General features: G+C 38.6%; 1 protein-coding gene across 1 annotated transcript in view; it reads left to right on the top strand.

Annotated features, from left to right (window-relative positions):
• The window catches only part of NBAS (NBAS subunit of NRZ tethering complex), a 750,019-nt gene that overhangs the window by 39,394 nt on the left and 698,072 nt on the right, over nt 1-12,553 (top strand). The window contains exon 6 of the mRNA XM_042781864.1: nt 7,977-8,020. Coding sequence (XP_042637798.1) covers nt 7,977-8,020 — 44 coding nt within the window. The remainder of the gene's footprint in view (nt 1-7,976; nt 8,021-12,553) is intronic.

The raw sequence follows: 12,553 nt of genomic DNA, 5'->3' as shown, positions 1-12,553 counted from the left end.
GGACAAAAAATACACCATGTAATTACATAGGAACAGTAACCCAAAAAAGAAAAAGTGATAAAATAAGCAAAAAACAAGAAAACCTGCAATATCTGGGTATAGGGCACTAAGAGAAAAATGGTAGAGAAGGCGAATAATGAAGAAAAAAATGGGAAAAATGCATATAAAAAACCCAGAAAACAAAAAACAATGAATGGGGTTAACCACAAAAATAAAAAAGCGAAAAGAAATAAAAAAATAAAGAATTTAAATTAAAAAAAAAATTTGAACCAGGAGCCCGGAAAAGAAAAAAAAAAAAAGGTGTAAACTAGGACCTGGGAGGGGAAGAATAACAAAAAGGACAAAAGTATTAATAATAATAGTAGTTTTAAAACAGACAAATACAAGCAAACTAAACACCAGAATAAAGAAAGAGAAATATAAAAAAAGAATAAAAATAACCTGCGGTGGGCAGGGCACCCAGGCCCTGTCCGAGCACATTGATTGGGATGGAGTTCCTGTGGGCCCAGAAGGTGGGTGGGAGTGGGGGGTTGCCACACCTCCTTTCACCAAGTGGGTGTGGGGTATAAGAGTACCAAGGGGAATGTCGCACCTTTTCAGTCATGCAGGTCCGGAGTGTCTTTGGGGTTACTGGAAAGTAGAACCTGTTCTGAAGCCTCTGGAATCTGGTAGAGTGCTGTCTCTCTAAATATCCCAAAAGGTCAAGCCGCTTGTAAACATTCAAAATGGTGACGCCTTCCGGACTGGCAAAAGTCCACAGCTCAACCCGTCTTCCTCTTCACTACTGCTTCCCCTTCTACTCCACAGCCAACAGAGCAGTCCTTTGTCTAGTGCCTGGCTAGCAGGGCTGATTTTCAGGTTCATTCTTAGGTCCTACCACCACTCGGGAATCTCCAAGCCGTCTGTGCTGTCAGGATTGCTCAGGATTGCTGCCAGACCGCAGTTTCGCTGTATGTCTCCTTTTTTGGTATTTTCATGCAAATTCTTCTGCTAGTTTTGGTTTAGTCCACTTTTTTATCCTTCCCTTCCAGGCTCAGGGGTCCAGGATTATCTTCTGTGTCTGTTAATTGGTTTCCCTTTTCTTTGTTGAAGAGGGTCAGTGCAGACTTTCTGCCTATTTCACCATCTTAGAATCCAGGCACGACTGATCTTTCTGATGATTTTGACTTTTGTTTCACGTTTTTCTCCCACTGTATCTAAAATCTCCTGCACTGATCCCTTTCTGAGTGTTTGACAGTGGTAGGTGGGCACCATCTAATTCTTCTGGTCTCATGGTCATGTAGGTTGAGATTCGCATGATCTGCTAGTCACTTTGACTAATTGTTTCCATTGTTCTTTGGTTTTCTTTATTCTTCTTTGCTCCAAATGAGCAGAGATCAGTTGCTGCATCTAGATGACCACTTGCATAGCTTTTCATATATTCTGTGAATCCTACTGAGGACTTTCCCTTGTATTCCAGTCTTCTTAAGGTTTTTATCAAGAAAGGATGTTGGATTTTAACAAGTTCTTTTTTTCTGTCCATAGAAATTCATTTGTTCTGTTGTTGTGGTATATTACTTTGATTGACTTTCAAATGCTAACATCCCTGCATTCTTGGAATAAATCGCATTTGGTCATGGTGTATGACTCTTTTAATGTGCTATTGGATTCTTTTCACTATATTTTTTTTAGAGGATTTTTGCATCTATTTTCATAAGATACACTGGCCTGTAATTTTCTTGTGGTATGTTTGTCTGGTTTGAATATCAGGGTTATATTTGCTTCAGAGAGTGAATTGGGGAGTTAATGAAAATTTTGATGAAAAGAAAGATAATTTATTTGCTTTTGTAAAAAGGTTTTCTACTGGAATGTTAGAGTATTTGTAAAATAATATTTATAAATTTGAACTTATATACAGCTTTTTAAGAATTCACTCTTGTATTTGATACTAGCATAGTGGCTAAGACACTTGCCTGCTAACCAGACGGCTGGCGGTTCAAACCCACCAGCCACTCCTCGGAAGGAAGGTTGGGCAATCCTACTTCTGTGGTGATACTGCCTCGGAAGCCCTAAGAGGGGTCGCTATGAGTCGGGTTTGACTCGACGGCACATAACAACAACAACAATTTGATACTAAGTCATGAGGGAAGATTTTTGGGGAATAGAAGTGATGGCTATCACTTGCAATTTGCAAAAGCTTTAGAACATTAATATATATATAAAACCAAACTCACTGCTTTTGAGTCGATCCTGACTCATAGCGACCCTTCCTTGGGTTTCCGAGGCAGTATCTTTATGGAAGTAGATTGCCCAGTCTTCCTTTCAAGGAGTGGCTGGTGGGTTGGAACTGTCAGCATTCCAGTTAGCAGTCGAATGCATTAGGCCCTACCCCACCAGAGCTCCCCTTACATGGTGAACAGTCACCTCCAGCAGGAGACATTTAAAGAACACAACCCCTTTGGACATCCTCCTCCCCACAAAAGAGCATTGGTTCGGTGCCAATCTCTTGTAGTCCTGTAAAACTCAACACATTTGTCTAATATACTTAATGATAAGAAGGCATCAGTGTGTTGTAAATGCTTCATATGTGTTAAATCCTCATTTAATCCTGGTAGAAGCCTTGTAAAATAAGCACTGTCTTTTTTTTTTTTTCCATTTTAGAAATGAGGGAAGCAGGCATACTATGGTTCTGTAACTTGCTCAAGGGTTTGAAGTCAGCCAGTCTCTGTCTTTGATGTTTATGCTCTTAAGCTCACAGCTATTCTACCTTAACCATAAATGATTGTATTTTTACATGTGGGTTTCCCACACTGTATTAGGGGCCACTACTTTGCACAATTCCAGGGGGTGGCGTTTACTAAAAATGCATTGTGGATGGGATCTGAAGTCTGCAGCACCAATTACAGTGTGTGTACCTTGGAGTCAGGAACTGTCCTTTATTCCAAATACTTTATATTTCCTAAGGTGCTCTGGTGATGTAGTGGTTGAGGCATTTTTCTGCTAATCAGAAGTTTATTGGTTCAAACTCACCAGCTGCTTTGCAGAGGAAAGATGAGGCAGTCTGCTTCTGTAAGGATTTAAAGCCTTGGAAGTGCAGTGGGGGTTGCAGTGAGTCAGATTTGACTCAATGGCAGTGAGTTTGAGTTTTATATTTCTTTGTGCATAATTGGTGCTTAGTTGATGTTTGATGAATAAGTTTGCATTTGTAAGTGGGATAGGGGATGAAGCTGCTGGGAGAGCATTACCAGGCGTAGCTTACTGCATTGTTGAGTTGGCACTCATTTGCTTTTGTTGGATGAATATAGACATGCTTGCTTCCTAGTAACTTGAAAAAAAAAGTCTTAATTTGAGGAAAGATATTGAATAGTTTCTAAAAGCAAAAGGTGGCTCTCAGAAGTAAATCCTATGAGTAGTTGCTGTCCCTGAATTTTTAAGATACTTGTTCTCTGTATTCCATATTTGTTTTTCTACCACAGTGAAGAACAATATAATACCAGATTGGTTGCAGTAGTAATGGTAGTAGGCACTTAGTAGGTGTTGAGTACACATTTATTGATTGGATAAAAAATGAAATATAGCATCTGAAGTTATTATTGGATATCACATAACAGTTATAAATAAATGATTTTTGAGAAATGAACAGTGGAAAGATGATATACAATTTAATTTTTGGGAGACAGCTCTGACTTTTGTAAGATAGTACCAGGGCTGCTGTTTCCCTGTTTTATTTTTGCATTAAGAAAGAAATGACACTAATCACTTGCCCTAATATGCAATACATAGCCTGTTTGTGTGGAGTGTTGTTCATAGATAAGAAATGGCTTATTGTGAATTAGTACTTTAACTTGTAATCTGACAGCAGTTATGGATTATAAGTGGCTAATATGTGTTTTCTTCTTTCCTAAATGTTTGTTGTTGTATGCCGTTGAGTCAGCCCCGACTCATAGCGACCGCTCCTTGGGTTTCCGAGGCAGTATCCCTACAGAAGTAGGATTGCCCAACCTTCCTTCCGAGGAGTGGCTGGTGGGTTTGAACCGCCAGCCTTCTGGTTAGCAGTCAAGTGCCTTAGGCACTATGCTACCAGAGTGCCTTCTTTCCTAAATAGTGAAGTAATAATTTCTTATCATTAAGAGTTGCTCTAAATATGGGAATTGATTAGAAACCATCACAGGACCTAACAAAAAACATTATAATAAGGGACTCATAAAAATGGCATATAAATGTTTTCACCAAAGTTTGCTTAATTTTCCTAAGTAAATAAGTTCTGTGAAGTTTGGACATAATCAATTTTATATTCCCTTCCCTTTTCTAACAAAAATTACATGTATTATTTAGTGAGTATGCTAAGGATGAAAATAATAAACATTTACTGAAATCTAGTTTGTGCTAATTTATATATACTATCTCATTCAATTTTTTTATTAAGGTTTGAAGTTGCAATTACCTGTCCATTTTATTGAAATGAAAATGAAATTCACTTAAATATTTTGCCCACGCTACACAAATAGAGCTGAAAACAGGTCTGCTTCACTTCCAACTCTTTGTTCTTTTTTCTCTAATCTACTTGGAGGCTGAAAAGTCCAATTTCTTGAAGGAAATTTATTTCGATATTTATAATTGGCCACCTCTTTTTCCTATGGAGTGGCTTGTGGGTTTGAATCACCAACCTCTTAGGTAGTAGCTGAGAGCTTAACCACTGTTCCATTATAATAGCACATATAGCACATAAGTTCATTTACCAAAATCTAATTAACTAATCTCCTTATACTGGGTATATTTTTCTCTTATAAATTAGACTACTTTAAGATTCTTGATATCTGTGCATTTTTGTTAGGTACTGTTGAGTCAGTTTTGACTCACAGCAACCTCATGTATAACAGGACAAAACGCTGCCTGTTTGTAAGCCATCCTCACAGTCATTGCTGTGGTTAAGCATTAGTTGTCAGCCACTGTGTCAGTCCATCTCATTGAGGGTCTTTTTTTTTTTTTTTTGCTGACTGTGGTAGTTAAGTTTGTATGTCACCTTGGCTGGGCTTGGTTGAGTGGCTGGGCAGCTGGATATAGTTCTTCCCCATGGTGAGACTGGTAATCGACTCCATGGTGGAATATACTGGAGCAGCTGAGTAGCTGCTTAGGGATGTTGGCTACTTGTAGTATACAAGAAGCAACTTTGAGGAAGGTCTTCAGCTTATGGCATGCTTGAACCCTGTCTGCACTCAAGTCGTTGTTCAACAGCCTGCCATGCCCTGCCAGTCTTGGGACTTCTTCTGGACTTGAATTAGTGGTCTGCCATATTGTTTGGTAACATTGGGAGTGTGCCTTTTTACTTGTCAACCTTGGGCTTGTCAGCCTGAGCAGCCAGCGGCTGTCTGATGAAAACCTCCAGCTTCACGGGGCCGGGAGTAGGAGGCAGAGCTGAAACCCAAGGTTCAGGGGCTTTCACCCAGCCCCTAGAGGCAGGCACTTTGAACTTGGACTTAAAGCCTCCCAAAACTATAAGAGAGTAAACTCCTGTTTGATTAAGCCATCTCATTTGTGGTATATTCCTGTCAGAATGGCACTAGGTAACTAAAACACTGACTTTCTACTTTACCAACCTTGATATCCTTCTCCAGGGACTTGTCCCTCCTTATTACATGTCCTGTACACAAGAGGTCTGCCATCTTCACTTTTAAGGAGCGTTCCAGCTATACTTTCTCCAAGACAGATTGGTTCATTCTAATAGCAGTCCATGGTACATTCAGTATTCTTTGCAAACACCACAATTCAAATTCATTGGTTCTTCTGCAGTCTTCCTTATTCATCATCCAGATTTCACATGGATATGAGGCTGTTGGAAAGACCATGGCTTGATTGGGTCAGGTGTACCTTAGTCTTCAAAGTGATGTCTTTATTTTTTAACACTTTAAAGATTTGCCCAATGCAGTATGTACTTAAGCTCAGACTACTGCTTCTGTGGATATTGATCCAAGTACAATGAAATGCTTGACAACTTAAATCTTTTCTCATTTATCATGATGTTGCTTAGGAGTTCAGTTGGAAAAAGTTTTGTTTTCATTATATTGAAGTGTAATCCATACTGAAGTCTTTGATCTTCATCAGTAAATGCTTCAATTCTTCTTCACTTCCAGCAAGCAAGGTGGTGTCATCTGCATATCACAGGTTGTTAATGAGTCTTCCTCCAAACCTGATACTTCATTCTTCTTTATATAGTCCAGCTTCTCAGATTATTTGTTCAGTATACAGATTGAATAAGGTGAAAGAATACAGTCTTGCCACAGACTTTTTCTGATTTTAAATCATGCAGTGTCCCCTTGTTCTGTTTGAATGACCATCTCTCGGTCTATGTACAGGTTTCTTATGATCACAATTAAGTATTCTGGCATTCACGTTCTTTGCATTGTCATCCATAATTTGTTATAATCCACACAGTCAGATACCTTTGCATAGTCAATAAAACACAGGTAAACATCTTCCTGGTATTCTTTGCTGTCAGCCAAGATCCATCTGACATCAGTAATGATATCCCTTGTTCCACGCACATCCTCTTCTGAATATGGCTTGAATTTCTGGTAGTTTGCTGTCAATATGCTGCTGCAACTGTTTTTGAATTATTTTTAGCATAATTTTCTTGCATGTGATATTAATGATATTGTTTGATAATTTCTGCATTCTGTTGGGTGTACATTCTTTGCAGTGGGCACAGATATGGATCTTTTCCAGTCAGTTGGCCAGGTAGCTGTTTTCTAAATTTCTTGGCCTAGATGAGTGAGTCCTTCCAGAGTTGCATCTGTTTGTTGACACATTTCAATGGGTATTCTCTCAATTCCTGAAGTCTTGTTTTCTTCTGGTTCCTTTAGTGCAGTTGGACTTTTTCCTTTAGTATCATCCGTACCTGATCATATGCTGTCTCCTGAAATGGTTAAACATTGACAATTCTTTTTGGTACAATGAGTCTGTATATTCCTTCCAATTTATTTGGTACCTCCTTCATCATCGAAGGAGCGCGAGTGGTGTAGTGCCTAAGTCATTTGACTGCTAGCCAGAAGGTGGGCAGATCAAACCCACCAGCCACTCCACAGAAGGAAGGGTAATCTACTTCCATAAAGATTTACCACCTTGGAAACCCAAAGGGGGTCTCTGTGAGTTGGAATCTACTTGATGGCAGTGAGTTTGGTTTTGTATTTGGTTTCATCATTCAGTATTTTCCCCATAGAAACCTTCAGTATTGCAACTCAAGGCTTGAAGTTTTTCTTCACTTCTTTCAGCTTGAGAAATACTGTGTGTTCTTCCCATTTGATTTTCTATCTCTAGGTCTTTGATATTACAGATATTTGTAATTATTTCCTGGGCATAACTTTGTGCAAGTGAAATTGCTAGGTTAAATGGTATGAGCATTAATCTTTTTGATAAATGGTTTACCAGTTTTAATTCTTTAACTTTTTTTTTTTAATAATTTTATTTCTTTGGTGTATATTTGAAGATAACACATTTTAAAGAGTTCACTGTTAATAAATATAAACAAAAAAACCCCAAACTCATTGCTGTTGAATCAATTCTGACTTAAAGAAACCCTACAGGACAGAGTAGAACTGCCCCATAGGGTTTCCAATGCCGTAAATCTTTATGGAAGCAGACTGACACATAGTCCTGCTGGGGAGTGGCTGGTGGATTTAAATGACTGACCAGGTGAGTGCGTAACCACTGTACCACTGGGGCTTTGTGATAGGAATGTGGTCACCTATTAATGCTTATTGATTTACTAAAACTTTTTTTCTAGATGATTAAATTTTATAACATGGTATAGGCCAGTAGTTTTTAACCAGGATCTATGGAGCGAAAAAGGAAGGCCCTTAATGAGATGGATTGACACACTGGCTGTGTCACCATGAGTTGGAACCAATTTGACAGAGCCTAACAACAACAACATAGCATACACAATTCTTGTCATGTTGCTATGGTAAAACTATTGTCTTAATTTTTTACATGTTTTACAGATCTGCAAAAGATGATTTTACATCTATTATTGGGAAATGCCAAGGTAAGAATTTACAAAATATTTTAAAAATTGAAATTTCAAATCTACAATTGTTATATTTCTTAATGGTCAGAATAGATATTAAATACTTATAAACAAGGATCATTATGACTATGTATTAAAATAAGCAGAAAATATTTAAACTGATTCTCTACTGCACCTGATATTTTGTTTTAAGATGTATATTTTAGAGGGAGTGAAATTGTGTTTTTTAAAAATAAGCCAGTTTCAGGAAGGATCATTTGTAGGTTTCTGTGTTCTTTTATTTTAGATTAAAACAGAAAGAATATTTAGGTATAAGTCAAGAATTGGTCAGATACAGGTTTGTAAAAAGTCTGTGATTTGTTCATTCTTTGATATGTTTAGTAAACATTTTACTAAGTGCCATTTATGTATATGAACTGTTTTGTTTCATATTGGGGTATGACTTAGGAAAAAGACATCATCCCTTACCTGAAGAAGTATATGGACGCTCAAATATATAATTACAAATTTTGAAAAATATGATGAAGAAAAAATACAGGTCACAGTGAGAGTTTTTAACCAGAGGTGTGGCAAATGTAAGATGAGATGGTTGAGAAGAAGTGACTTTTGTAAACTAACCTTAAGAAGGACTAGAAGTTAAGGGAAGACAGGAGGAGTCTACAGGAGCAGTGCATGAAAAGGTAAAAGGGAACCTTATAGTAGGAAAAAAGAGTTAAGAGGGTACTATTAGGAAATTTATTTATTTCCTATGATTTGATTATAGGACTATTTGCCTGATCATGGGTTAGTTTGGGAGTGCTGGTGGTGCTGTGCCTGAGGCATTTGACTGCTAACCAGAAGGTTGGCGGTTCAAACCCACCAGCCACTCCTCGGAAGGAAGATTGGGCAAGCTACTTCCTTAGAGATACCGTCTTGGAAACCCAAGGAGGGGTCACTATGAGCTGGATCTGACTTGATGGCAGTGAGGTTTGGTTTAGGGTTTTTGGTGTGTTAGTTTAACAGTGTGCTTATTGTTAGAGTAATAATTAAGTCATTCTGATGATGACAGACATTTATAGTATTCTTAATATATGCCAGGCACTGTACTTAGTAATTAGAATTAGATTGTAAATTATTTGAAGGATGGGCTCATAGTTTACTCAATTTTTTTTAAAAAAATTTATTCTTAGTGCTTAGTGTGGTGCCTGACATATGGTAGGCACATAACTTTTGGCCTTAGTAACTGGGCAATGACACTTGAAAATTATTCAGATGAATGTTTGAATGGAGTCCATTTGCCTGTTTTCTTTTTTAAAATTTGAGCTATTCATGGGAAAGTGTGTATATTTATTATGTGTAATATTATAATACCATCACTTATTTGTTAGTTTGTTGTACTGTGGTGGCGTGTGTGTAGCTGTGATGCTGGGACCTATGCCACCAGTATTTCAAATACCAGAAGGGTCACCCATGGTTGGACAGTTTTCAGTGGAGCTTCTAGGCTCTGGAATGACAAATTGAAGAGCAATGGTATCACATTAATTGTTAAGAACATTTCAAGATCTATACATTGAAGTACTATGCTATCAGTAGTAGGATAATATCCATATACCTACAAGGAATACCAGTTAATGCTATGGTTATTCAAATTTACACACCAACCACTAAAGGCAAAGATGATGAAATTGAACAGTTTCACCACCTTCTTCAGTCTGAAATTGACCAATATGCAGTTAAGATGCATTGATAATTACTTGTGATTAGAATGTGAAAGTTGCAAACAAAGAAGCATCAGTAGTTGGAAAATATGGCCTTAGTGGTGGAAATGACACTGGAGATTGCATGATAGAATTCTGCAAGAGCAAGAGCAAGAGCTTACTTATTGCAAATACTCTTCTTCAATGACATAAAAGGAAACTGCAGGTGGACTTGCCAGATGGAATATACAGATACCAAATTGACTACATCTGGGAAAGAGACTATGGAAAACCTCAATAACATCCGCATAAGTCCAGGATCTGACTGTGGAACAGACCATCAGTTGCTCAAATGTGAGTTTAAATTCAAGTTGAAAGAAATTCAAAGGAGTCCATAAGAGCTGAAAAAATGACTTTGAGTATATCCCACCTGAAGTTAGAGACTGTCTGAAAAATTGATTTGACACATTGAACACCAGTGACAGAAGTCCAGATGAGTTGTACGATGATCTCAAGGACATCATATATGAAGAATGCAAAAGGTCATTGCAAAAAGGACAGGGAGGCCACGTGTTCTGACCTCCTCTAACCCCACAAGAGGAAGACAGAATCACCATCAATAGCCCAGGGCCTATTACTGCAAGGCCAGACATGCTGCCTTTCTCCAGCCCTTTCACCAATTGTTTCTCCCAAAGCACCCACCACCTCTCTCCTGGGTTCGATAATTCACTGTAGTGGCCACACAGCACTCACAGATTACAGGGTTTATTAGGGAAGCACCAGGCTACAATTCAAGTTCAGGAAAAACAGTCTCTCTCCTAGCCCACAGTCTCTCTCCTAACAGTCTCTCTCCCAACAGTGCGTGTTCCTTGGTGTCTCACTCAGCAATGCATGTCTCTTGTGTCTCTTTCCCAGCAGCACGTGTCTCTTTCAGCAGCATGTCTTCCTCAACCAGCAGTTAGAGAGAGACTTCTTCTGCCTGTAGGAGACCTCCTTTTGAGCCTGGCAGAGTGGCCAAACTAGCCAATCATAATATCAGAATTCTAAGCACCCGAGAGAGAGCAGGATCCTCCCAGAACATTGCTTTGTGTTGTGCCCAACAGAAATACCCCAGGTGGATAACTTTTACAATCAGGAGCTCCTGTGTTGCTCACAGCAAATTTTACCACAGAGTTTACAAAGACTTATGGCTAGAAAAGCCATACCAGGTAATTTACTACACCACAGTCATTAAAAAGACCAGGGAAGAAAGAAAAGATCAAAATGGATATCAGAATAGACTTTGAAGCTTGCTCTTGAAGGGAGACTTGTTAAAATGAATAGGAAAATGATGAAGTAAAGGAACTGAACAGAAAATTTCAAAGGGCAGCTCAAGAAGACAGAGAAGAGTATTATAATGAAATGTGCAAATACTTGGAGTTAGGAAATGGAAAGGGAAGAACACGAATGAAATTTCTCAAGCAGAAAGAAGTGAAGAAAAATTCAGGTCTTGAGTTACAATATTGAAGGATTGTATGGGCAAAATATTGAACAATGCAAAAAGCATCAAGAGAAAGTGGAAGGAATACAGAGTCACTGTAGAAAAAAAATTGGTCCCTATTCAACCATTTCAGGAGGTAGCCTATGATCAAGAAGCCATGGTATTGAAGGAAGAAGTCCAAGGTGCTGAAGGAATTGGAGGAAAACAAGCTTCTAGGAATTGACAGAAAACCTATTGAGATATTTCAATAAATGGATGCAATGCTGGAACCCCTCATCACTTTTTATTAGTTTTTTTAAAATTTTTGTTGTGATTTGGGTGAAAGTTTACAGAGAAAATTTATTTTCCATACAGCTATTCATATACATTTTATTTCATGACATTGACTGCAATCCCTGCAATGTAACAGCTCTCTTCCCACTTCCTCACTGTAGTTACCTCTTCCCTGTGTCGCCCTTCCCTATGCATTCCTGCCTCCTGAGCTATCTCCTTGTGCAAATACTGCCTTTCTGGTCTCCCATGATTGATAAGGTACCTACCTGGTGTAAATGTTCATCTTATATACCTGTCTGTTGTTTGGCTGGAAGCCACAGGAGTGAGTTCAATTCCAGGGCCAAAGGGTGACTAGTGGCCATAGTCTTGGGGGGTTCACCAATCTCTATCAGACCAGTAAGACTGGCGTTTTTGATGATCTTGAGTTTTGTTCCCTGTTTTTCTCCCACTCTGTCCAGAATCTCCAATTTTGATCACTTTCTGAGTGGATGGCATTGGTACCCAGGCACCATCTAATTTTTCTGGTCTCAGGATCATATAGGTTGAGGTTCACATGGTTCACTAGTCCCTTCAACTAATTGTTTCCATGCATCTTTGGTTTTCTTCATTCTTCTTTGCTCTGGATGAGGAGAGACCAATTGTTGTGTCTTAGATGGCCACTGCAAGCTTTTGAGATACCAGTTGCTGCTCACCAAAGCAGGATGTGGAACAATGTTTTTGTGCAATATGTTATGCCAGTTGAGTTTGATGTCATCTGGGACCAAGGTCCTTAGCCCACAGGTCCAAGAACATCAAGGTGGTTGGCTGTGGCTAAGAAATTTTCATAACTTTGTTCCTGTTAGTTCTATTTATGTGAACATTCTTACATAACATACAAATATGTATGTAGACATATCATCTGCCAAACTTACATATGCTTATGGATATATTCCTTTTTGCCTAGAAATACCTGATCAACCAGTCTACCTATATATCTACCTGTGTGGTCAGTAACCACAACCCCCCAGAGTGGGTCTCAGATTCAATTTTGTTTAGCCATGCTTGTGGCATTGGGAAAGTCAACTGCGAAGGAACTGTATCAAGTGCTGAGAAGCAAGGATATCTCCTTGAGGACTAAGGTGC

This window comes from Orycteropus afer, unplaced genomic scaffold, assembly GCF_000298275.1.
Source record: "Orycteropus afer afer isolate SDZICR_OR568_19922 unplaced genomic scaffold, OryAfe1.0 scaffold00187, whole genome shotgun sequence".
In the NCBI taxonomy this organism is placed as follows: Eukaryota; Metazoa; Chordata; class Mammalia; order Tubulidentata; family Orycteropodidae; genus Orycteropus; species Orycteropus afer.
This window is presented reverse-complemented; position numbering and strand designations above follow the sequence as displayed.